Source organism: Saccopteryx leptura, unplaced genomic scaffold (assembly GCF_036850995.1).
Source record: "Saccopteryx leptura isolate mSacLep1 unplaced genomic scaffold, mSacLep1_pri_phased_curated manual_scaffold_18, whole genome shotgun sequence".
NCBI classification, from domain to species: Eukaryota; Metazoa; Chordata; class Mammalia; order Chiroptera; family Emballonuridae; genus Saccopteryx; species Saccopteryx leptura.
In genome coordinates this window covers 2,261,260-2,289,124 of record NW_027095700.1, presented here as the reverse complement: position 1 = coordinate 2,289,124, position 27,865 = coordinate 2,261,260, and the positions used below count along the sequence as shown (strand labels likewise).

The following is a 27,865-nucleotide window of genomic DNA, read 5'->3' as shown; positions in this document are numbered from 1 at the left end:
TGAAGAAAGCCTTATAGCAGGGGTCCCCAAACTTTTGACACAGGGGGCCAGTTCACTGTCCCTCAGACCGTTGGAGGGCCGGACTATAAAAAAAAAACTATGAACAAATTCCTATGCACACTGCACATATCTTATTTTAAAGTAAAAAAACAAAACGGGAACAAATACAATATTTAAAATAAAGAACAAGTAAATTTAAATCAACAAACTGACCAATATTTCAATGGGAACTATGCTCCTCTCACTGACCACCAATGAAAGAGGTGCCCTTCCAGAAGTGTGGCGGGGGCTGGATAAATGGCCTCAGGGGGTCGCATGTGGCTCGCGGGCTGTAGTTTGGGGACCCCTGCCTTATAGGATTTGAAGCTGAACACACGGAGGCAGCAGGATGGGTGTACTGGCTGTTTTTGACACTGCTATGGAAGCAAAGGCAATATAGAACCACCAAGCCCAAGCCACGTTTCCTGCTAACAAATGAAAAAGGCTGGTGACAGTAACCAGAACAGAAGTTTCAGCCACTGAAGAAGCAGAGGAAATGAGCGACCCAATGTATGTGCAGCTCACCCATGAGACTACTGGTGGGAAGGTTCTGAGGGGGTAAGGTAACCCCAAGCCTTGTTGTTCCAATTTGAATAGGGGAAAGGCCAATGGACCCACCTAATAGGGACAGGCAGAGATCAGAGGCCCCATATGGAATTGGCATTCCATTAGTCCCCTCCTAATGTGGATTAATTTAGCTTGGATGAATAAAGGTGCTAATTGCTCCCTCCACTTCAGGAACCTCTAGTGGTTCCCAGGGACCCTGAAGCCATCGGCAGTTTGGGGGTGGGACTATTCAAGCGAATCCAGTAATTGGTCCCTAGGAGATGGAAGAATAGCCTCCTGAGCCATGCAGTGTACTGTATCTTATCTCTGAATGTATCTTATGGGTAGATGTCTTGCAATGGCTGTAGTTATGGACTACAGCAGGAAAGTTCCATATTCAGGTTTAGGTTGTGAAGGCATGTAATACATCACCCCTTGCATGCTTTCTTCACCTCAATGGGAATCTCACTGTCTAAACCATCCCTTGTGGAACAAACAGGTGGGCTCCACAAAACAAAGATCTTCCTTAATGGTCATTAGAGCTTAAAATTTTTTTGGCTAAATTAGTCCATTTTATTAAAGAGGCACAGGATAAAGGACCAAAATGTTTTCGTATATAGCTAGGTAGAGTTCCCAAGGCCAAAATTTTTTGGAAACAGTTTAGAGTGTCCTGTATTAAGATACAATTAGTTCTCCTGAAAGCTGTCACAGCCCAACAAAAAGACAAGAGGTGTTAAAATTATCTTTGAATAATTTTTCTTTTTTTTTCACTGAGAGAGAGAAAAAGAGGGAGATGAGAAGCAATAACTCATAGTTGCAGCATGCCAGTTGTTCATTGATTGCTTTTCATATGTGCCTTGACAAGAGAAAGAAGATTTCAGTTGAGCCACTGACCCCTTGCTAGAACCACTGACCCCTTGCTCAAGCCACTGATCTTTGTTTGGGCTTACACCAGTGACTATGGGGTAGTATATATGATCCTATGCTTAAGCTGGTGATCCCATGCTCAAATTTGTAAGCCCATGCTCAAGCCAGAGACATTGGGGTTTCAAACCTGGGTCCTTAGCACCCCAGGTCGACACTCTTTCAACTGCACCACCACCTGGTCAAGCTTAATAATTTAACTTCTTTCTTTTATTAACTGAGAGGTGGGGAGGCAGAGACAGACTCCTGTATGTGTCTGGACTGGGATCCACCCAGCAAGCCTACCAGGAGATGCTCTGCCAGGCTGGGCCACAGCTCTTCTTGGCAATCAAGATATTTTAGCACTTAAGGGCAAAGCCATGGAACCATCCTCAGCACCTGGGGCCAACTTTGTTTGAACCACAGCTATGGCTGTGAGGGGGGAAGAGAGAGATAGAAGGTGTGTGTCTGTGTGTGGGTGAAGCAGATGGTTGCTTCCATAACAGACTTATAAAGTATGTACTCCATTTAAAATATAGTATCAGAGGACTCAAGAATAAAAGCCATGAATCTCAATAGAAAGAAGGAGGTTTGGAATTGAGAGAACTCTCCAATGGAACCCTGGAGTCACTAGGGAGAAAACAGCAGAAAAAATTCAAACAATAGATGGCTTGAACCAATAGGATACTTGAAGCAGTATATGAGGTGTGTCGGGAGCCGATCCACTAATGCTGGCTAACTAGGTCATAGCAGGAGAAGATCCACAACTGCTGGTTGACAAAGTCACAGCAAAAGAAGATCGATGGCTACTGGTTGATAGAGTCACCACAGTGAAGACCAACAGGTGTGGGTTGACAAAGTCACTGCAAAGGAAAGGCACAATGATACTTCCCCCTTTAATCTTTTGAATTAATCTGGCCTTATATTCCCCCCTTTTCAGGGTGTGTGCTATTATTTATGGCACAGGGATAATAGTACCATGCTTTCCCTGTAGATTTGTAGTAATTTCTTTGGAAATGAGACAGAAGGTGTAAGTTCCACAGAAAAGCCTGTAAGCCCCTTGAACTGGGCTCATAAACATAAGAGGCTGGCCATGATATCCCTCATAAAGGGTTAAGTTTGTAGGAGAATTTCTTCTTATTAATCATGTTAGAAAGAATAAAGTTAGAACTTAACTAGTGTATGAATATAGTAAATAAATAAAATTTGACTAGACAATAGAATCTTAGGTAAGGTATAGCGGAGTGGCCCGTTGCATGGCCTTGGATGGGAGCACAGCTGGCAAGTAAAGAATGTTTTGTTAAAAGACTTGTTTTGTCACTGAAGGCAGTTGCTGGGCTTTTCTCAGTAAAACATTCTCATGAGATTTTTGTATTTTCCAAGAATAAGGAGAGGAATGTGGTGGGATTCATAGCAGCAATAGCAACTAATGCCTTCTGATATTATGTTGCTACTAGCTATCTTGCAGGTGCACTCTATGTATCTTTAAGTAAAAATTACTCTTAATACTATGTCAGTTTCTTAAATAGCAAGCCTTTTGTAGTCTTGTGAATAAAGAATTAGGACACTGCATGAACTCAAGGCTATTTGCCTGAGCAAGCAATGGTCCTTTGCTATTCCTTGATGATTTCGTCTGCTATCTCTCTCTGCGCCCTTGACTCACAACAACAGTAAAATAGAGTTATTAATTAGTACTAATCTTTTAGAAGTTTGTACCAATATTGTTATTACTATTCAAGATATTGTATAACTGTACTTTGAATAACTTACCACCTGACTTGTAGCTTATAGGTATGAATTAACTGTTATCTAGAAATATGTAACCATAGTGAAACTAAAACAATGATGTATTCAAAATACCATATGATTGTAACTTAGTGTGTGTGCATAAAAAGTAAAGCTAGACCAGCATTTAGCAGAGATGCCTGGCAGTAAATGCTAACCAGAGAATAAAGAGAAAGAAAAGAATTCGGCTCTCTCACTCGATTTTTGCCGATGCCGTCTCCTCCTGTGGGATCCCTGGATCCCCCCCGGGGCTGGACCCCGGCAGAGGTGTTTTTTGTTTTGTTTTGTTTTGTTTTTTTAGGAGGGGAAGGAGAGAGATGAGAAGCATGAACTCATAGTTGTTTCACTTTCGTTGTTTATTGATTGCTTCTCATACATGCCTTGACTGGGTAGGGTAGGCTCAAGCTGGACCAGTGACCCCTTGCAAGTCTGCAACCTTGGGATCTTGTCATTGGTCCTGTGCTCAAGCCAGTGACCTTTGGGTTTTGAAATGGGGCACTCAGCATCCTGGGCCAATGCTCAATCCATAGGTCAGGCAAACAGAATTCTTTAGATATAATAGTGCTGATGCCATGTATATCCACAGAAGTCCAAAAATGTCTGGAGAGGATAAAATTAATTTTAGGGTCTCAGTGTTTGTAACTGGAAATACAAGTAGGCAATACCCAGAGAAGAAAAAAAAGCTAAGGATTCTTATATAAAAAAATTATATTACTGAGCATTACTGAGAACAAATCTTGCATTATTAGTGTTTGGATTGATCAGTGATGATAATCCTGTAGATCAGTGTTTTCAACCACTTGGTCAATAGACCAGTCTGCCAGAAATTTTATGCAGCTCTGAGAAACAGTTAAACACCCTGATGTATGAACATCACAGAACCACTGATCTTACTTAAACTTGCTTGTGCTCAGGGTGACTTCTGTCTTAGTGGTCAATGAAATAATTCTCTTATTTACACTGGTCCCTCAAATGTAAAAAGATTGAAAACCATTGCTTTAGATGACTGATGAAAATCAGGTGATCTGACTGTCTTATCAGTTCAGCGAGTAATAAATGGATTTGGTGGAGGTTTGGTGTCTATCCAGGCATTGATGCAAGCATGGAAAGTTCAAAAGCTTAAGCTCCCAGGATAGTTAAAATGAAAATAGAATAATTTCTTATGGCTCAAACAACTTTTATTTTAGTGATGGAAGTGCTTGACTATAGTGAATTCATTTGATCTGTTAAGTCTATTCTTCAAGTGGTAATTATATCACAATCAATGGTGGGATTCATAAACCAACTTCAGACCCACAACTCTAACAAACTTGCAAACCGCACACAGAAAGAATGGAAAGACAGAGGAATGTAAACCATATGAATCAACAAGAAAGATCCCAAGAAAAATAAATGAGATGGAAGTAATCAATTATTGGATAAAGAGTTTAAAATAATGATTGTTAAGATGCTTAATGATCTCAAAGCTACAATGAATGGACTTAATGAGCACCTAAATAGAGAAACTGCAAGCATCAAAAAGGACAGAAATCATAAAAAAGAATCAATCAGAAATGTCAATTACAATATCAGAAATGAAGACTGCACTAGAAGGAATCAACAACAGCCTGGATGAAGCAGAGGATTGAATCAGTGAATTAGTGGACAAGATAAATAAAAACACAGAAACAGAGCAGAAACAAGAAAAGAGGCTCAAAAAGTCTGAGGAAACTCTAAGAGAGCTCTGTGACAATATGATGAGAAATAACATCTGCATCGTAGAGGTTCTAAAAGAAGAAGAGAAAGAACAAGGGACAGAGAAACTGTTTGAAGAAATCATAGCTGAAAACTTCTGTAAATTGATGAAGGGAAAAGTCACACAAGTTCAAGAAGCACAGAGAGTCCTGACAAAAAGAAACCCAATGAGGCCTACACCAAGACAGACCATAATTAAAATACCAAAGTTAAGATATTAAAAAAAAAATACTAAATGCAACAAGAGAAAGGAAGTCAATTACTTATAGAGGAGCACCCACAAGGATGACATCTGACTTCTCAACAGAAACACTTGAGGCCAGAAGAGAATGGCAAGCAATAATTAAAGTAATGCAAAACAAGAGCCTACAACCAAGACTACCTTATCGAGCAAGATTATCATTTAAAAAAGGAGAAATAAAAAGCTTCCCAGATTAAAAAAAAACACCTCGAGGAATTCATTACAACCAAACCAGTACTGCAGGAAATGTCAAGGGGCTTCCTGTAGAAAAAGCAAAGGAAAAAAGAAATTAAGAAAAAGAGAATTATAGATCTAAAGAATAAAATGGCAATAAACAACTACATATCAATAATAACCTTAATTGTAAATGGATTAAATGGTCCAATCAAAAGACATAGGGTAGCTGCATGAATAAGAAAACAGGACTCATATACATATGCTGTCTCTTGTAGAGATATACATAGACAGAGAGTAAAGGGATGGAAAAAAATATTTCATGCAAATGGGAAGGAAAAAAAAGCTGGGTAGCAATACTAATATTTGACAAAATAAACTTTTAAACAAAGGCTATATATAGTAAAAGATAAAGAAGGTCATTACATAATGATAAAAGGAGCATTACAGTAGGAAGCTATAACTATTATAAATATATATGCACCTAATATAGGAGCATTTAAATATATAAATCAGATTTTGATTGACAAAAAGAATAAAATCAACAGTAATATTATAATAGTAGGGGATTTTTTTTTTCTTTTGAAGCTGGAAACAGGGAAAGACAGTCAGACAGACTCCCGCATGCGCCCAACCGGGATCCACCCAGCACGCCCACCAGGGGCGATGCTCTGCCCCTCCGGGGGGTCGCTCTGCCACGACCAGAGCCACTGTAGCGCCTGGGGCAGAGGCCAAGGAGCCATCCCCAGCGCCCAGGCCATCTTTGCTCCAATGGAGCCCTGGCTGCAGGAGGGGAAGAGAGAGACAGAGAGGAAGGAGGGGGGTGGTGGAGAAGCAAATGGGTGCCTCTCCTATGTGCCCTGGCCAGGAATCGAACCCGGGTCCCCCGCACACCAGGCCGACGCTCTACTGCTGAGCCAACCGGCCAGGGCCAATAGTAGGGGATTTTAATACCCCACTAACATCAATGGATAGAACCTCCAGTCAGAAAGTTAACAAGGAAACAGTGGCCTTAAATGACACACTAGATCAACTGGAATTAATAGATATCTTTAGAACCTTTCACCCCAAAACAGAAGAATATACATTCTTTTCAAGTGCTCACAGTACATTCTCTAGGCTAGACCACATGTTAGGACACAAAACGAGTCTTAATAAATTTAAGAAGACTGAAATCATATCAAGCACCTCTCTAACTACAATGGCATAAAACTAGAAATCAACTACAATAGAAAAACTAAAAAACATTTAAACACTTGGAGACTAAATAGCATGCTATTAAATAATAAATGGGTTAACAATGAGATCAAAGAAGAAATAAAATATTCCTTGAAACAAATGAAAATGAACATAAAACAACTCAAATTTATGGGACACAGCAAAAGCAGTCCTGAAAGGGAAGTTCATAGCATTACAGGCATATCTTAAGAAGCAAGAAAAAATTCAAACAACTTAACCCTGCATCTAAAAGACCTAGAAAAAGAATAGCAAGTAAAGCCTAGAGGAAGTAGAAGGAAATAATAAAAATCAGAGTGGAAATAAATGACATAGAGGCAATAACAAACAAACAAAACCAATACAGAAGGTTAATGAAACCAAGAGCTGGTTCTTTGAAAAGGTAAACAAAATTGATAAATATTTTATTATTATTATTATTAAATTTAATGCAGTGACATTGATACATCAGGGTATATATGTTGAGGGAAAACATCTCCAGAATATTTTGACATTTGATTATGCTGTATACCCTTCACTCAAAGTCAAATTGTCTTCCGTAACCTTCTATCTGGTTTACTTTGTGCCCCTCCCCTCCCCTCACCCCCCTCTCTCCTTCTTGTTCCATCCCTCCCCACCCCACCGTTACCATTATATTCTTGTCCATGTCTCTGAGTCTCATTTTTATGTCCCATATATGTATAGATTCATATAGTTCTTAGTTTTTTCTGATTTACTTATTTCACTCCATATAATGTTATCAAGGTCCATCCATGTTATTGTAAATGATCCAATATCATCATTTCTTATGGCTGAGTAGTATTCCATAGTATATATGTACCAAAGCTTTTTAATCCACTCATCCTCTGACAGACACTTGGGCTGTTTCCAGATCTTCGCTGCTGTGAACAATGCTGCACAAACATGGGGATGCATTTCTCCTTTTGGAGCAGGTCTATGGTGTTCTTGGGGAATATTCCTAAAAGTGGGATGGCTGGGTCAAAAGGCAGTTCGATTTTCAATTTTTTGAGGAATCTCCATACTGTTTTCCACAGAGGCTGCACCAGTCTGCATTCCCACCAGCAGTGCAGGAGGGTTCCCTTTTCTCCACATCCTCGTCAGCACTTATTCTGTGTTGTTTTGTTGATGAGCGCCATTCTGACTGGTGTGAGGTGATATCTCATTGTGGTTTTAATTTGCATTTCTCTAGTGATTAATGATGTTGAGCATTTTTTCATATGCCTATTGGCCATCTGTATGTCCTCTTTGGAGAAGTGTCTTCATTTCCTTTTCTCAATTTTTGATTGGATTGTTTTCCTTCCTGGTGTTGAGATTTACAAGTTCTTTATAAATTTTGGTTATTTTTTTTTTAATTTTATTTTATTAAATTTAATGCAGTGACACTGATAAATCAGGGTACATATGTTGAGAGAAAATATCTCTAGATTATTTTGACATTTGATTGTGCTGTATACCCCTCCCCCAAAGTTAAATTGTCTTCTGTCACCTTCTATCTGGTTTTCTTTGTGCCCCTCCCCTCCCCTAACCCCTCTCTCCTTCTTCACCCCCTCCCTCCTCCCCCAACCTCCCACCCCTGTTGCCATCACATTCTTGTTCATGTCTCTGAGTCTCATTTTTATGTCCCTTCTATGTATGGATTCTTCTTAGTTTTTTTTTTTTCTGATTTACTTATTTCACTCCGTATAATGTTGTCAAGGTCCATCCATGTTATTGTAAATGATCCAATGTCATCATTTCTTATGGCTGAGTAGTATTCCATAGTATATATGTACCAAAGCTTTTTAATCCACTCGTCCTCTGACGGACACTTGGGCTGTTTCCAGATCTTCGCTATTGTGAACAATGCTGCCACAAACATCCGGGTGCATTTCTCCTTTTCGAGCCGTTCTATGGTGTCCTTGGGGTATATTCCTAAAAGTGGGATAGCTGGGTCAAAAGGCAGTTCGATTTTCAGATTTTTGAGGAATCTCTATACTGTTTTCCACAGTGGCTGCACCAGTCTGCATTCCCACCAGCAGTGCAGGAGGGTTCCCTTTTCTCCACATCCTCGCCACTTATTCTGTGTTGTTTTGTTGATAAGCGCCAATCTGACTGGTGTGAGGTGATATCTCATTGTGGTTTTAATTTGCATTTCTCTAATGATTAGTGATGTTGAGCATTTTTTCATATGCCTATTGGCCATCTGTATGTCCTCTTTGGAGAAGTGTCTATTCATCTCTTTTGCCCATTTTTGGATTGGGTTGTTCGTCTTCCTGGTGTTGAGTTTTACAAGTTCTTTATAAATTTTGGTTATTAACCCCTTATCAGACGTATTGTCAAATATGTTCTCCCATTGTGTAGTTTGTCTTTTTATTCTGTTCTTGTTGTCTTTAGCTGTGCAAAAGCTTTTTAGTTTGATATAGTCCCATTTGTTTATCCTGTCTTTTATTTCACTTCCCCGTGGAGATAAATCAGCAAATATATTGCTCCGAGAGATGTCCGAGAGCTTACTGCCTATGTTTTCTTCTAAGATGCTTATGGTTTCACAGCCTACATTTAAGTCTTTTATCCATTTTGAGTTTATTTTTGTGAATGGTGTAAGTTGGTGGTCTAGTTTCATTTTTTTGCAGGTAGCTATCCAGTTTTCTCAACATCATTTATTAAAGAGACTGTCTTTACTCCATTGTATTTTCTTACCTCCTTTGTCAAATATCAGTTGTCCAGAGAGCTGTGGGTTTATTTCTGGGTTCTCTGTTCTGTTCCATTGAGCTATATGCCTGTTCTTATGCCAATACCAGGCTGTTTTGAGTACAATGGCCTTGTAGTATAACTTGATATCAGGAAGTATGATACCTCCCACTTTATTCTTCTTTTTTAAGATTGCTGAGGCTATTCATGTTCTCTTTTGGTTCGATATAAATTTTTGGAATATGTGATCTATATCTTTGAAGCATATTATTGTTATTTTAATTGATATTGCATTGAATTTATAGATTGGTTTGGGTAATATAGACATTTTAATGATGTTTGTTCTTCCTAACCATGAGCAGAATATGTGCTTCCACTTGTTTGTATCTTCCTTGATTTCTTTTATCAATATTTTATAATTTTCCGAGTACAAGTCTTTAGTCTCCTTGGTTAAATTTACTCCTAGGTATTTTATTTTTTTGGTGGTAATAGTGAAGGAGATTGTTTCCTTAACTTCTCTTTCTGACTGTTCATTGTTGATGTATAAAAATGTCTCTAATTTCTGAGTATTAATTTTATATTCTGCCACTTTGCTGAATTCATTTATCAGGTCCAGTAGTTTTTTGACTGGGACTTTAGGGATTTCTATAAACAATATCATATCATCTGCAAATAATGATAGTTTTACTTCTTCTTTTCCAACTTGAATGCCTTTTATTTCTTCTTCATGTCTAATTGCTGTGGCTGGAACTTCCAGGACTATGTTGAATAAGAGTGGTGAAAGGGGACGCCCCTGCCTTGTTCCTGATCTTAAGGGGATTGCTTTTATTTTTTTGCCCATTGAGTATAATGCTGGTTATGGGTTTGTCATAGATGGCTTTTATCATGTTGAGGTATATTCCCCGTATTCCCACTTTGCTGAGAGTTTTGATCATAAACAGATGCTGGATTTTTATCAAATGCTTTATTTGCATCTATTGAAATTATCATGTGGTTTTTCTCCTTCCTTTTATTTATGTTATGAATCACATTGATTGATTTGCAAATATTGTACCAGCCTTGCCTCCCCAGAATAAGTCCCACTTGATCATGATGTATGATTTTTTCCATATATATAGTTGGATCCGGTTTGCTAATATTTTGTTGAGGATTTTAGCATCTATATTCATCAGGGATATTGGCCTATAATTTTCTTTCTTTGTGTTGTCTTTGCATGGTTTTGAAATCAGTATTATGCTCGCCTCTTAAAAGGAGCTTGGAAGTCTTCCTCTTGAATTTTTTGAAATAGGATAGGAGTTAGTTCTTCTTTGAATATTTAGTAGAATTCACTTGTGAAGCCATCAGGCCCAGGACTTTTCTTTTTGGGGAGTTTTTTGATAACTGTTTCGATCTCATTTGGTGTAATTGGTCTGTTTAGGTTTTCTAATTCTTCCAGATTGATTTTTGGAAGATTGTATTTTCAAGGAATTTGTCCATTTCATCTAGGTTGTCTAGTTATTTCACATACAGTTCTTCATAGTATTTTCTTACAATATTTTGTATTTCTGTTGTGTCAGTTGTTATTTTTCCACTGTCATTTCTAATTTTATTTATTTGAGTCCTCTCTCTTTTTTCTTTTTTTTAAATTTTTTTTGAATTTATTTTTTTATTTTTTTATTTATTCATTTTTAGAGAGGAGAGAGACAGAGAGGGAGAGAGAGGAGAGAGAGACAGAGAGAGTGAAGGGGGAGGAGCTGGAAGCATCAACTCCCATATGTGCCTTGACCAGGCAAGCCCAGGGTTTTGAACCGGCGACCTCAGAATTTCCAGGTCAACACTTTATCCACTGCGCCACCACAGGTCAGGCTCTCTTTTTTTCTTGGTGAGTCTGGTTAAAGGTTCATCAATCTTTACCTTTTCAAAGAACCAGCTCCTGGTTTCATTGATCCTCTGTATTGTTTCTTTAGCCTCTATGTCATTTATTTCTGCTTTGATCTTTATTATTTCCTTCCTCTACTACATTTGAGCTTTACTTGCTGTTCTTTTTCTAGTTTTTTTAGGTGCAGGGTGAAATAGTTTATTTGAGCTTTTTCTAGTTTCTTAAAGTGTGCTTGTAGTGCTATAAACTTGCCTCTCAGTACTGCTTTTGCTGTGTCTTATAAATTTTGAGTTGTTGTATGCTAATTGTCATTCATTTATAGGAATTTTTTTTATTTCTTTGATCTCATTCTTAATCCATTTATTATTTAACAACCTGCTACTTAGTTTCCATGTGTTTAAGAATTTTGAGCTTTTCTGTGGTGGTTGATTTCTAGTTTCATGCCATTGTGATCAGAGAAAGTCCTTGATATGATTTCAATCTTCTTAAATTTGTTGAGACCACTTTTGTGCCCTAACATGTGGTCTATTATAGAGAATGTACCATGAGCACTTGGAAAGAATGTATATTCTGCTGCTTTAGGGTGAAAGGTTCTGAAGATATCTATTAAATCAAGTTGATCTAGGATGTCCTTTAAGTCTGCTGTTTCTTTGTTTATTTTCTCTCTTGAGAATCTATCTAGTGATGTTAGTGGGGTATTGAATATTTCTTGCCATTCCCTTCTGGCCTCAAGTGTTTCTGTTGAGAAGTCGGATGTCATCCTTACGGGGGCTCCTTTTTAGGTGATAGGTTTTTTTCCTCTTGCAGCTTTCAATATTTTATCTTTATCACTTAGCTTTGGTATTTTAATTATGATGTGTCTTGGTGTAGGTTTCTTTGGGTTTCTCTTTAATGGAGTTCTCTGTGCTTCTTGAACTTGTGAGAGTTTCTCCTGCATTAATTTAGGGAAGTTTTCAGCTATGATATGATTGAACGAAGTCTCTATCCCCTGTTCTTTCTCTTCTTCTTCAGGAATCCCTATGATGAGGATGTTATTTCTCTTCATGTTGTCACAGAGCTCTCTAAGAGTTTCCTCAGACTTTTTGAGTCTCTTTTCTTTTTTCTTCTCTGCTTTCTTGCCTTCATTCAAGTTATCCTCCAACTGCTGATTCGATCCTCAGCTCTATCCATCCTGTTTTTAATTCCTTCCATTGTGGTCTCCATTTCTGATATTGTGTATGTCATCTCCGACTGATTCTTTCTTAATATTTCAATATCCTTTTTTATAATTGCTATATCTTTATTTAGGTGTTTTGTAATGAGATCCCTAAGCATCCATACAATCATTATTTTGAACTCTGCATCCAGAAGTTTGGTTATTATATAACTCAGTTCATCTCCTGAAGGTTTCTCTTGTGGTTTCATTTGGATTGCACTTCTTTGTCTTTTCATTATGTCTTTATTTGGGTGTTTTGCTTGTAGAGCTCGTTGAGTCTAGGCTTGGTGTTGTCTGCCTCCAGTTTTCAATTGTGTTATTTCTAGGTCTTCTTGGGTTGATATTAGCTATTATTTGTAATCCACTTTCAGTTTTGGGCCCCTTTGAAGTCTTGATGTGTTTGTTTTATTAACAGGTGATAATCTTGTTTACTGATCTCAGCAGGGGGCTTATTTGAAACTGTATCCAAAAATGCGGTGGGTGTAACCTGAGACTCTGAAGGCCTTTTTCACCAACTAATCTCTCTGGGGGCAGGGTGTTTTCTCAGCTTCAGTAGGGGGAGGTGTATCTCAGATCTCCATGGAGACCTGAGTTACTGCCCCTCTTCCCCATTTCTTGTTTTCAGCTGTGTCTTGTTGTGCTGATTGGAGGTAGAGACATGTCTGGAGATCTGTGATCAGAAGCAATTCAGTCTTCTGTTTTGTGGAAGGATCAGCCCCTCCCCCAGCTATGGCTGCCTCCAGTACTGGTGAGTCAGCTTTTTAGGTCATCCTCTTCATTCCTCTGCCCCTCACTGTCTGTCTCTCTCTCTCCCATTTTCACTTAGAAGACAAGCGGGCCCTTTCAACACACCTCACTCCCTGGTTGCCAGGCAAGTGGCTGTGAGCAGTATTTTCTGCTCTTTTCCATGGAGTGAGAGCCCATCTGGACTCTCAATCTCACCCTCCCTCCGTTCCTGTAAGCATGGGAGATTCAGGCACTCCCTACCAGATTTGTTGTGGCTTCTTCTTTGCTCCTTGGTTTTTGAGAGCTGTTCTTGTAGTCCAGAGTTGGTTTTTCATGCTTATTGTTCCTAAATTGATTTGTATTCCAGTTTGGTGGTGAGAGCTGGGAGTCTGTGCATCTGCCTACTCTGCTGCCATTTTCAGGGGTCCCAAAATTGATGAAGTTTTAACCAGACTCACCAAGAAAAAAGAAAAGAGGGCTCAATTAATAAAATCAGAAGCCTTGGCCAGATAGCTCCTTTGGTTAGACCTTCACTCCAAAGCACAGAGGTTGCCGATTCAATCTCCAGTCAGTGCACAGCCAGAAACAGACCAATGTTTTTGTCTCTCTTTCTCCCTTCCTCTATCTCTCTCTAAAATCAATAAATAAAATTTAAAAAAATTCAACAGTGGATAAGGTTCCTTTTTCTCCACAGCCTCTCCAACACTTGTTATTATCTCATCCACTGTTGGTGGGAATGTAAAGTAATAAAACATTATGGAAGAAAGTTTGAGGTGGTTCCTCAAAAAACTAAAAATAGAACTACCATATGACCCAGCAATCCCTCTTCTGGGTATATACCCCCAAAACTCAAAAATATTGGTATGTAAAGACACATGCAGCTCCATGTCCATTGCAGCATTGTTCACAGTGGCCAAGACATGGAAACAACCAAAAAGTCCTTCAATAGATGACTGGATAAAGAAGATGTGGTACATATATACTATGGAATACTACTCAGCCATAAGAAATGATGACATCAGATCATTTACAACAACATAGATGGATCTTGATAACATTATACGGAGTGAAATAAGTAAATCAGAAAAAACTAAGAACTGCATGATTCCATACATAAGTGGGACATAAAAATGAGACTAAGAGATAAGAACAAGAGTGTGGTGGTTATATGGGGGTTGGGGAGGAGAGGGAGGTAGAGGGCGGAGAGGAGGGGCACAAAGAAAACTAGATAGAAGGTGACGGAAGAAAATTTGACTTTGGATGTTGGGTATGCAACATAATTAAATGTCAAAATAACCTGGAGATGTTTTCTCTGAACATATGTTCCCTGATTTATTAATGTCACCCCATTAAAATTAATTTTAAAAAATCAGAAATAAGAGAGGAGAAGTAACAACTGACACAGCAGAAATTGAAAGGATTATAAGAAAATACTATAAAGAACTGTATGCCCCCAAATAGGACAACCTGATGAAATGAACAACTTCCTTGAAAAATATAATCATTCAAAAATCAATATGGAAGAATTAGAAAACCTAAACAGACCAATTACACCAAAAGAGATTGAAACAGTTATTTAAAAACTCCCAACAAACAAAAGTCCTGGGCCTGAGGGCTTCCCAGGCAAATTTTACCAAATATTCAAAGAAAAACTAACTCCTATCCTTCTCATGCTATTTCAAAAAATTCAAGAGGAGGGAAAAGTTCTAAATACCTTTTATGAATCAAACATAATCCTTATTCCAAAAGCAAGTAAAGACACTACAAAGAAAGAAAAGTATACATCAATATCCCTGATGAACTTAGATGCTAAAATTCTCAACAAAATATTAGCAAACCGGATCCAGCAATACATGAAATCATGATCAAGTGGCATTTATTCTAGGGAGCAATACCATCATGGTCAAATGGCATTTATTCTAGGGAGGCAAGGTTGGTACAACATTCGCAAATCAATCAACATGATTCATCACATAAACAAAAGGAAGGCTAAAAAGCAAATGATAATATCAATAGATGCAGGAAAAGCATTTGATAAAATCCAGCATCCATATATGATCAAAACTCTCAGCAAAGTGGGCATACAGGGAACATACCTCAACACGATAAAGGCCATCTATAACAAACTCATAGCCAACATCATACTCAATGGGCAAAATTAAAAGCAATCCCCTTAAGATCAGGAACAAGGGCCCTGGCCGGTTGGCTCGGCGGTGGAGCGTCGGCCTGGCATGAGGGGGACCCGGGTTCGATTCCCGGCCGGGGCACATGGGAGAAGCGCCCATTTGCTTCTCCACCCCCACCCCTCCTTCCTCTCTGTCTCTCTCTTCCCCTCCCGCAGCCGGGGCTCCATTGGAGCGGGGATAGCCTGGGCGCTGGGGATGGCTCCTTGGCCTCTGCCCCAGGCGCTGGAGTGGCTCTGGTCCCGGCAGAGCGGCGCCCCGGAGGGGCGGAGTGTTGCTCCCTGGTGGGCAGAGCGTCGCCCCTGGTGGGCGTGCCGGGTGGATCCCGGTCGGGCGCATGCAGGAGTCTGACTGTCTCTCCCCGTTTCCAGCTTCAGATAAATACAAAAAAAAAAAAAGATCAGGAACAAGGCAGGTTCACCACTCTTATTCAACATAGTTCTGGAAGTCCTAGCTATAGCAATCAGACAAGAAGAAGAAATAAAAGGCATCCAAATTGGAAAAGAAGAAGTAAAACTTTCATTATTTGCTATTGTTCATAGAAAACTCTAAAGCGGTGTTTCCCAACGTGGGGCCCACGCCCCACAGGGGGTCAATTCGATAGTTAAGAGGGGCAATTTGAAAATGGACTCGACACAACTTTAACTCTTTCGCCCCGGGCCATTTAAATGCAATGCTAGATATCGGTGCCAAATTTAACAAAAAATGCAATTCTTAAATAATTGTGGTAAATAATTATTAAGTATAATTTCGTTTGACGAGACCAAAATATCAACTGGGTGATTGGCATTGTCAAGTAAACTTCATCCTGGGTTCACCGCGGAGAGTGCCATCTGCCGCGGGGAACCCTGGACGTTTTAAAACTCACTAAACAACGCAGTTATTCTCACCTAATTGGCCCGTCGCAACTTCTGTAGTGCTTCACATCATTCAGTTGGTGTTAATTTGAAATGTCAGTCAAAACTGTTGTAAAAGCTCGTTGATTTAATAAATATACATATATATATTGTATAGATATAATTGGTAAGTATTTGATTTTATTTTTATCAATATTAAACTCTTTATTAAGTACTTCTTGCATTGGGGCTAGAAAGCACTAATATTTTATAAATATTATTGGGGCTATAATAGTGCATGCATGACAATTTTAATTTTTGAAGCATAACTTTCCAGAAAATTTTATCAAGTGGAAAAAAATATAGATACCTTTTGATTTGCGGTGGTAGTGTAGTAAATGTGTTATACACATTTAAATAAATATGAATTTTTAGTATACATTTACTCTATGTCACATTGAATATATTTTAACACATATTTTAAAATATATTCAATAACACATATTTTAATATGTGTTAAATTAGTTTTTAATTGATCAATTAGTTTTTAATTGATCTTATTTTTATTTCTTATAGCCCATAGTAAAATGAGTGGTGCAAGCAAGAAAAAAACTCATCAATTTTGGGAGGAATATTTAAAATTTGGGTTCATACCCAATGTTCATGATGAGGGGATTCCTTTTGTCTTTTATGCCAGCAATGCTTGACCAAAAAATCAATGAAACGAGGTCATCTTGAGGCACATTTGAAGGTGAAACATAGTGCTCATATTAATTCAGATTTGAGTTACTTTAAAACTTTAAAGAAAATTTTTGAAAAAAAGAACAACATTAAAGTCTCTATTTACTACTCATACTTCAATTAATAATCGTGTTCTTGAGGCTAGTTATCAAATTTCTTTATTCATCGCTAAAACTGGAGAAAATCACACTATACGAGAGAATTTAATAAAACCGTCAATATCGGCATTTCTTAAAACGGTTCTTGAAAAAGATGACAAAGATGTAAAAGCTATGCCACTCAGTGACAATACTGTTAGCAGAAGAATAGATGAAATGAGTGAGGATATTGAAAAACAACTTATTGAAAAGCTGAAAACAAGAAAATTCTCCTTGCAAATGGATGAATCAACTTTGAGAGACAGTGAGGCAGTATTGATAACTTACGTAAGATATATTGATAAAGGACATTTTGCTGAAGAAATGTTGTTCTGTAAAAGATTAGAAAGCACCAGTACCTCCAAAGATATATATAATAAGCTAAAAAACTACTTAGATGTCAATGATATACCAATGAAAAAGATAACATCTTGTGCTGCAGATGGTGCTCCCAATATGATGGGCAAGAAAAATGGCTGCTTAAAATTGATGAAAGATGCGAATCCAGAAATGATTCTTGTGCATTGTGTTATTCATAGGGAAAACTTGGTAGCTAAAAACATCTTGCCTGTTCTGAATGAAGTATTACATACAGTAATAAAGTGTGTTAATGCTATTAAAGCTAGTGCCAAATGTGAGTGTCTTTTCAAGCTATTTTGTGAAGAACAAGATGAAGACCATGTGAGACTTTTACTTCATACTGAAGTAAGATGGCTATCTAAAGGAAACTGTTTGAAAAGATTTATGGAACCGTTTGATACTCTTAGTGATTTTTTAAGCGACAAACCTGAAATGAAGTATCTGTTAACAATAGATGGTAAAGCATTTGTGAGTTATTTGCCGATATCTTTGAAAAACTAAATATATTAAATAAGCAACTTCAAGGAACAAATAAAACTCTTGTCGATGCAAAAGCAAAGATATTTGGTTTCATTACCAATATTGAGTTATGTCAGAAACATATTAACAACAAAAACTTTAAACAGTTTCATTGGCTCCAAAAATGTGAAGTAACTGATACCGCTTTACTTGTTATTGTCAATCATTTGAATATTCTATCGGCTGATTTAAAAGAAAGATTTTCTGATTTAAAACAAATTGATTTCCCAACATGGATGATGCAGCCAATGTTAATGGATTTGTCTGATATATCAAATATGCAGTATCAAGAAGAACTTGCAGAATTGCAAAATGATGAGTCAGTTAAAGCTTTATTTAATATCAAAGGAGCGATGGCATGGTTTTGTGAGGAAACAGAAATCAAATACCCAAATTCAACCAAATGTGCAAGAAAACTATTGCTACCGTTTCCATCTTCATTTTTAGCTGAATGTGGATTTAGTGGTATAAATGATTTATTGTAAAAAAAAAAGAAATCGCTGGATATAACACAACGTGGAGACTTGAGACTAAAGCTAACCAAATTGGAACCTAATATAAAATCTCTGTGCAGCAAGCATCAAGCGCAAGGATCACACTAAATTAAAATAATAAATTAATATAGAAAAATCTGTATTAAAATTATTTGGAATTTAAATTTCTGTTTTTCAATATATGTTTTGAAATTTTACTTACTGTGTTTTGTTAACAATTTCATAGTGATTTCTTCCTAGAACCTATCATTTATGTTTATTAAGTGAACAAATCAATTTTTTAATGTTAAAAATTATGTATGTTACATGGGGGGGACATAAAAATTTTAGAAAGGTTAAGGTGGGGCATGGCACAAAAAAGGTTGGGGAACACTGCTCTAAAGTCTCAGTCAAAAAACTACTGAAACTGAAAAAAGAATTCAGCAAGGTGGCAGGTTATAAAGTCAATATTCAGAAATCAGTGGCATTTATATACACCAACAATAAAATGTCAGAAAGAGAAATTAAGGAACAATCTCATTCATTATTACAACCAAAAAAGTAAAGTACCTAGGAGTAAATTTAACTATGGAGGTTAAAAACCTGTTTTCACAAAACTATAAAATATTGATAAAAGAAACCAAGGAAAATACAAATAAGTGGAAGCACATACTGTGTTCATGGATAAGAAGAATAAATATCATTAAAATATCTATATTATCTAATGCAATATACAAATTCAATACAATTCCTATTAAATTACCAATGCCATACTTCAAAGATATAGAACACATATTCCAAAATTTTATAAGGAACCAAAAAAGAACACGAATAGCCTCAGAAATTTTGAAAAAGAAAAATAAAGCAGAGGGTATCACACTTCCTGATATCAAATTATACTACAAGTCCTTTGTACTCAAAACAGCTTGGTACAGGCATAAGAACAGGCATACAGATCAATGGAACATAACAGAGAACCCAGAAATTAACTCACGTCTTTATGGTCAAATGATATTCGACAAAGGAGGTAAGGGCATACAATGGAGTAAAGACAGTCTCTTTAACAAATGGTGCTGGGAAAATTGGACAAGTACATGCAAAAAAATGAAATTAGACCACCAACTTACACCATTCACAAAAATAAACTCAAAATGGATAAAAGACTTGAATGTAAGTTATGAAACCATGATCATCTTGTAAGAAAACATAGGCAGTAAGCTCTCTGACATCTCTTGCAGCAATATATTTATTGATTTTACTCAATGGGGAAGTGAAATAAAGGACAGGATGAACAAATAGGACTATATCAAACTAAAAAGCTTTTGCACAGCAAAAGACAACATGAACAACAAAAAAAAAGACAACCCACACAATGGGAGAACATATTCACCAACACGTCCGATAAGAGGTTAATAACCAAAATCTACAAAGATCTTGTAAAACTCAACACCAGGAAAGCAAACAATCCAATCAAAAATTGGGCAAAAGAACTGAATAGACACTTCTCCAAAGAGGACATACAGATGGCCAATAGGCAAATGAAGAAATGTTCAACATCACTAGTCATTAGAGAAATGCAAATTAAAACCACAATGAGATACCACCTCACACCAGTCAGAATGGTGCTCATTAACAAAACACATAACAAGTGCTGGCGAGGGTGTGGAGAAAAGGGAACCCTCCTGCACTGCTAGTGGGAATGCAGACTGGTGCAGCCACTGTGGAAAACTATATGGAGATTCCTCAAAAAAATTAAAAATGGAACTCTCTTTTGAACCAGCTATCCTACTTCTAGGAATATATCCTAAGAATAACAAATTATCTATTCAAAAAAAGAAATGCACACTCATGTTTACTGCAACATTGTTCACAATAGCCAAGATCTGGAAACAGCCCAAGTGTCCATCAGTAGACAAGTGAATCAAAAAGCTGCAGTACATATATATACACAATGAAATACTATGTGGCTGTGAAAAAGAAGGAAATCTTACCCTTTGTGGCAACATGGATGGACCTGGAGTCTATTATGCTAAGTAAAATAAGCCAGGCAGAGAGAGAAAAATATCAGACTTCACTCATATGAGGAATCCAATGAACAATGAGAACTGAGGAACAGAAGAGAAGCAGAGAAGGTGTCAAAGAGTTTAGAGGGAAAAGGGAAGAGAGGAGGGGATCAAAGAAAGGAAAGACATTATTAGTTAAAGTATATAAACATAACACAGAGAGACAGAGGTCAGGATAGTAAATTATGGAGGAAAAGGGTGGCAGGTGGGGGGGGGGGAAGAGTAGAGGGGGTATCAAGGACAACAAGGGGGGGAGGGAGATTTGGGTGTACACATGTAATTATGTAAACACAATAAACTAAAACCAAAAAAAAGAAAATAAAAAAGACTGAAGAAGTCCTGGAAACCTCACAAAGACCTCATGGAGGTGTTTTTTTGACAGAGCCTTTGAGTGGGAGTGAGGGACAGTGTTTAGATCAGGTTTCATTAGCTCTGAATGATTTGATCAAGTTGCTTACACTCTCCAGGCCTCAAAAAAAAAAAGTGGGATTCAAATAATTTAACAACCAGTTTTCTGCCCTAATGTCTGTTTTAAGTATAAAAAAATAAATACCAAAAAGGTAGCTTATTATTTCATGAATTTAATACTTAAATGAGAATAAAACAGGCACACAAAACTAGATTGTTATAAGGAAGAGTTTTAAAATACTAATGAAAAAAGTATTAAATAATACCTGACAAAAAGAGTAATACTGTTATTTAAGGTATTTTCATACCGTTTTTTAATTGGTGTCCTCATTTGTCCTTTTTTTTTACCTATGGACAGAATGAATGTTACTACGGGTGCTTAGAATATGCTGTTGTGCAGATGAAGCTAAAAAAAACAACGAATGAGTGTAATTCATCATTTCCCCCTTAGAGAGAACCCTAGTTACATGTGCCATTTTAACAACTGGTTCACCCCACTCAACCAAAAATTAGGTATCAGTTCTGCCAAACCCTGTGTGAACCAGCTGAATCGCACCACTGATCACAATATATCAATATATCAAATTAGCATTCTGTATGTACACCTTAAACTTATGCAACGTTATGAAAGAAATAACTTAATTTTTAAAAAGGTAAAGAAAAAAGTACTAAAAAACATCTTACACATAGTGTATCTTGCATTTCCCCAGTACTACAAGCTAGATGAGAATGAGAAGACTCTCGTACAATTTTAGTAATGATGTTAACGGTAACGGATGCATAGTAATTTGTGAAACTGCTCAACAGAACTGTTGACTCTTCTTTTTTCAAGTAACCCGCTCTTGGCTTTCCAAGGATTAATCCGCTTTGTGTTTAACGCTTTCTGCAGATTCCCAGGTCGATATCTGTAGTTCTAATGGGTATCAGTCAGTCTGCTGGGCATACACAGAAGATGAAAGAAGATTAGAGGAAAGATTGAGGGAGAACTGCGAGCCCGCCCAGGTGAAGGCACGTTAAAATTACGCCAAGAGCTCTGACGCCACCAGCAGCGACGTTATTTGCTTGTGCCGGAAAGTGGCTGGCTACACATCTCAGTTGCAACAGTGTCCCTGCACCCTGCACCGTTTCTTCTTCCGGACCCTGTGGAATTGTGGTTGCGCAGACACTACTGAAAAAGAGTCCGAAGGGCGGCATCGGCTTGCACGGTCATGCCCAAGAATAAAGGTAACACTCTAGAACCAGAGTTTCCGTAGTCCGCTGCCCTCGCCCTGTTTCAGAAGGAAACCGCACATACCAGTCTTTCTTCCCGACCAGGCTGGGCAATCTATCGGGGCGTTTTGGTCTCGGGAGAGTAGCTGGGGAAGTTATTCCTGCTCGCACTGCGGTGAAGCAGACGCCATTTTTCAAGGGCGTGATAGGACGCTGTTGTTGGGCGACCTGGTCGTGCAGTTGTGTCTGTCCTGAATAACAGCTTTCACAGGTGATTCTTGTTCATTTATTTCTTTATAGGCAGTTAAATATTATTGAAGATATTTCCTCTTTTGTGTCAGCAGTACGTCATTCTTGATACATAGTTAAATTAATCCATGGTGGTTTACTCTCCTTCAGACTTACACAGGCTTCAACATTCTTTTTTAAAAGATGCTTTACATATTTAAAAGTTTTCAGCCTTGGTTCCCACTAATATTGCGGCGTAATGATTTCTATCTGCCCTTATTCTAAAGCGAACCATTCACAAATTATACTTGAGAACAAGTTTACTTCCAAAATTGGACACTAACCTAGGGAAAGCAGAACACTTACTTGCACAACCATTACTGGAAAACAATTCTCTTTTATAAACTAAAAACACTCTTTTTTTTTTTTTTTTTTTTTTTTTTTACAGAGACAGAGAGTCAGAGAGAGGGATAGACAGGAACGGAGAGAGATGAGAAGCATCAATCATCAGTTTTTTGTTGCGACACCTTAGTCGTTCATTGATTGCTTTCTCATATGTGTCTTGACCGTGAGCCTTCCGGAGTAATTAATCCCTTGCTCAAGCCAGCGACCTTGGGTCCAAGCTGGTGAGCTTTTTGTTATTATTTTTTGGTTTTGGGGGGTTCTCTTGCTCAAGCCAGATGAGCCTGCGCTCAGGCTGGCGATCTCGGGGTCTGGAACCTGGGTCCTTCTGCATCCCAGTCCGACGCTCTATCCGCTGCGCCACCGCGTGGTCAGGCCATTCTGGCCTTTTAATGTTCATATAATATCTTGAGAAGAGTAGAAACCTGAAAATGTATTTTGTATAGGCTAGGAATACTTCCACACCCCATAGAAAATCTTTGATAGTTCATTTTGCCTGACTTGTGGTGGCGCAGTGGATAAAGTGTCAACCTGGAAATGCTGAGGTCACTGGTTCGAAACCCTGGGCTTGCCTGGTCAAGGCACATATGGGAGTTGATGCTTCCAGCTCCTCCCCACCTTCTCTCTCTGTCTCTCCTCTCTCTCTCCCTCTGTCTCTCTCTTTCCCTTTCTCTCTCCTCTCTAAAATGATAGTTCATTTTTGGGACCGAGACCTACTTATGTTCTGTATTCTTCACAGGTGGCTCTAGGAATTCTACTTCATTTCCTTTTTGTAGTTATCACCACTTACTCCTTCTGGTACTCATTTCATGATTCTTTGCCTGTACTATTCATTTTAATTACTTCTGGGTCCCTAAACTTTAACTGTCTAAATCCTTTTTGTATCAATGGTTTTATTCTTAATTATTCTGGGAGAGATTGAGAGTGTCTAAAGAATGTGTTAGAAAAAGGCTTATAGCTTTCTGCTAATCTGGGTAATTCATGATTACCTCAAAGATGATAACTAGATCACTTTAAAATTAATCTTATTCTCACATTTATTTCTAGAGATTTTCAAATATACAGCTCACTAACCCATCTACTCTAAAAGGAATAGTCCTATTTTATGGACGTTGGATTTTTACAACTTGGCACTTAATAGATATCTAATGAATTTTGTTGATGTTATCTCCCTGTGTAGATGCCGTCCTTGATAAATAAGGTTCCCCCATTTTAACTTTTAAACTAAATACCTAAGAAAGATTCCATCAGAGAATATCTCCAGAACACATCTGATTTATTTAAGGAATATTAGGAATTTTGGTTTCACTTATTAAAAAGATGTCAAGATGAAATATTAGACTACATAATGCTATATAAGCAGTTCTGATTTTATTTTTTCAAGAGATTTTAACTTGGATTTTAAATTTTAAAGTGGATTCTACTATATGACAATATTGGGGTATATAGCATTTGGTTAATTAATTCACGTAAATTGACAAAAATTATATTTGAGGCACTATAATAATATTATATATATATTAATAACAGCTATATTAATAAATTAAAATTATACTTCTGAACTTTAAAATTGCACATAGATTTTTTGCAAGCCCCCTGTGTTTTGCTCTCAAATCTCTCTTCCTATTTTTCCTCAATTTTATGTTTTCAGTCCGTATGTAAAACTAGTCTATTGTCTCCTAGGTTACTTAGTTGTAAAGATTCTTTTTTTTTTTTTTTTAATTTTTATTTTTTGTTCTCTTCCAAATGAGAGAAGGGGAGGTAGAGACAGACTCCACTATGTTTCCTGACCGGGACCTACCTGGTAATTCCCACTCTGGTGGATGCTCTGCCCATCTAGGGCCATGCTGTCTATGCAAGCTATTAGCATCTGAGGATGAAGGTTCCAGGGGAGCCATCTTCAGCACCTGGGTTCCATGTGCTGGAACCAATCAAACCATGGCTGTGGGCAGTTGAGGGAGAGAAAAAGAGAAAGAGAAGGGAAAAGGAAAGGGTGGAGAAGCAGATGGTCACTTCTCTTGTGTGTCCTGGCCAGAAATCAAACCTGGGACATCCACACGCTAGGCTGACACTACGTGTGCCTGTCCTATTCATTTTAATTACTTCTGGGTCCCTAAACTTTAACTGTCTAAATCCTTTTTGTATCAATTGGCCAGGGCCAAAAAGCTTGTTTTAAAAAGTCTTAAATTTCACGAAATAAGGTTTACTAATGTAGACCTAAAACCAGTGCTGTTTTTCTTTACTGGAAAATCTAAAAACGCAGTGATCACTGTATTGGTGAGGATATACTGTATTTTTTGCTCCATAGGACACACCTGACCATAAGACACACCTAGGGTTTTAAGGAGGAAAAATAAGAAAAAAAATATTCTGTACCAAATGGTGGTTAAAATATTTAATAAAATACTGTATTTTTTGCTCCGTATAAGATGCATGAGCATTTCTCCCTCCACTTTTGGGGGAAAAAAGGTGTGTCTTTTGAAGCAAAAAATATGGTAAATTACATTGGGTCATATATTGAAAACTTGCATTGGGCTCAGTTTCATTTAGTTTGTTTCCTTCAGAAATCTTAGAAACCCTCCTCAATTCAGGAAAAATGACATCCTCTGACCCATTGAAGAGCATTTGGGGTGAGATACACTTGTACTTTACGGCAGAGGTCCCCAAATTTTTACGCAGGGGGCCAGTTCACTGTCCCTCAGACTGATGGAGGGCCGGACTATTAAAAAAACTATGAACAGGCCCTGGGCAGTTGGCTCAGCAGTAGAGCGTCGGCCTGGCATTCGGGGGACCCGGGTTTGATTCCTGGCCAGGGCACATAGGAGAAGCGCCCATTTGCTTCTCCACCCCCCCTCCTTCCTCTCTGTCTCTCTCTTCCCCTCCCGCAGCCAAGGCAAAGCTGGCCCGGACGCTGGGGATGGCTCCTTGGCCTCTGCCCCAGGCGCTAGAGTGGCTCTGGTCGCTGCAGAGCGACGCCCCAGAGGGGCAGAGCATCGCCCCCTGGTGGGCGTGCCGGGTGGATCCCGCTCAGGCGCATGCGGGAGTCTGTCTGACTGTCTCTCCCTGTTTCCAGCTTCAGAAAAATACAAAAAACAAAACAAAACTATGAACAAATCCCTGTGCACACTGCACATATCTTATTTTAAAGTAAAAAAACAAAATGGGAACAAATACTATATTTAAAATAAAGAACAAGTAAATTTAAATCAACAAACTGACCAATATTTCAATGGGAACTATGGGTCTGCTTTTGGCTTTGGAGCACTGGATAAATGGCCTCAAGGGGCCGCAGTTTGGGGATCTCTGCTTTAGGGATTTGCTCAGTTTGGTTTTTTAAATCGCCATTTCTTTAGAAATGGATGAACTACTCTTGGTTTATTGATTTGAAAAAATGCCAAACTCTGGTATGTATAATTCAGTTACCAAAGCAAGTATTTTTCAGTAAGTAAAGCAAGTTTTATTATTAATGGAACTGTCATGATTAATGGCTTGAAATATAGAATGCTTTTCCCTTTTGGGAAATAAGTTTTTATGTGTCCTAATAACGTGTAAGATAATGAGTGCAGATGGGTTGACAACTTGGGGAAGCCCACCTCCCTTTTACTGTAGAACAGAGCAATGTGAGACTGCTACAGAGGTACTGTCCCAGGAGGTATATTCAAGAAGATAGGTGTTTCTCTTTACAGTGGTCAATTGCATACATTTAATTTTGTTTGTGATGTGAAGTTTTTGTTTCAGATTCTTTCCAGGGTTCTGTCTTAACTTCCACTCTCAGCTTCTCTTTCACCTATTGGAAATGACTGTTCTTGTGGTTAACTACTGTGTTAGGAATAAGATGCTATAGAGAAGTACCCCAGTTTAAGAATCATTTTATATCTTTAGCATGATACGGTATAGCAGAGTATGACAGTCCTTTTTCCTTTTAGAAATGTAAATTGTTGTAGCTCATCAAAAGCCTAAGGAAGCAGATACATAGCATTTAACCCAGAAGTTCAATGTAAATTTATCTTTTGGAAGTTACTTATGAAATAATCATCAATTCAACATTATTTAACAACCGGAAAACATTAGAAATAAAGAAAGGATTATATATACTCTAATCATTCAATTGTCCATCTCACCCTGTGGTAATTGACATCAAAAGATATTTAGTAAAAATTATTCAGTGGGGGTATAGAAGAGCTCTATTTTGCTTTGGAAAGCATAGACCATAATATATTAATAATGGAAATTTTATTTTCCATACTTTTATGTAAGACATACTCTAATGTCAGAAAAATACAAGTAAAAATATTGGAAAGAATAAGGGGTTGATGTATCTTTTTTTTTTTTTTTTTTTTCATTTTTCTGAAGCTGGAAACAGGGAGAGACAGTCAGACAGACTCCCGCATGCGCCCGACCGGGATCCACCCGGCACGCCCACCAGGGGCGATGCTCTGCCCACCAGGGGGCGATGCTCTGCCCATCCTGGGCGTCGCCATGTTGCGACCAGAGCCACTCCAGCGCCTGAGGCAGAGGCCACAGAGCCATCCCCAGCGCCCGGGCCATCTTTGCTCCAATGGAGCCTTGGCTGCGGGAGGGGAAGAGAGTGACAGAGAGGAAAGCGCGGCGGAGGGGTGGAGAAGCAGATGGGCGCTTCTCCTGTGTGCCCTGGCCAGGAATCGAACCCGGGTCCTCCGCACGCTAGGCCGACGCTCTACCACTGAGCCAACCGGCCAGGGCTGGGTTGATGTATCTTAATCTACCACATGACGAAAAGGGAATTTCTGGTGCAGTAAAAGTATAACTAGGTAACAATATAAGGTAAATATTTAAAAATCTTATTTAGAGTTTTGTTAATGTTATAGTGCTAGTTAAATGATGATATTTTTATTTTTCCCTAAGTGATTTTGTAAAGTTTATGAGTTATTCTAGCTTGTTTCATAGTTATGATTTATTCTAGCTTGTAAAATATTATAGATGATTACATTTGATTTTTTAAAATTTATATGTACTTAATTAGGTAAAGGAGGTAAAAACAGGCGTAGAGGTAAGAATGAGAATGAATCTGAAAAAAGAGAATTGGTCTTTAAAGAGGATGGACAAGGTAAGACTTTTTAAACTTATTACCATATTTTTAATGTGAATTTTAGTTTGTACCATAAAAGGTATCATAGTCATAATCCTGAGTAGTTATTCATTGTCTATATTTGACTTTTCCTT

At 38.1% G+C, this 27,865-nt stretch overlaps 1 protein-coding gene and 1 pseudogene across 2 annotated transcripts in view; both read left to right on the top strand.

The window, feature by feature from the left end:
- LOC136386886 (F-box-like/WD repeat-containing protein TBL1X) overlaps positions 1-27,865 on the top strand; it is a 568,957-nt pseudogene that overhangs the window by 452,012 nt on the left and 89,080 nt on the right.
- LOC136386868 (eukaryotic translation initiation factor 1A, Y-chromosomal-like) overlaps positions 21,621-27,865 on the top strand; it is an 83,737-nt gene continuing 77,492 nt past the window's right edge. The window contains exons 1-2 of one of the 2 annotated variants that reach the window (XM_066357988.1): positions 21,621-22,048; positions 27,666-27,749. In XM_066357988.1, the coding sequence (XP_066214085.1) occupies positions 22,033-22,048; positions 27,666-27,749 (100 nt within the window). In that variant the 5' untranslated portion in view covers positions 21,621-22,032. The remainder of the gene's footprint in view (positions 22,049-27,665; positions 27,750-27,865) is intronic. The other variant, XM_066357990.1, reaches the window with a different exon arrangement.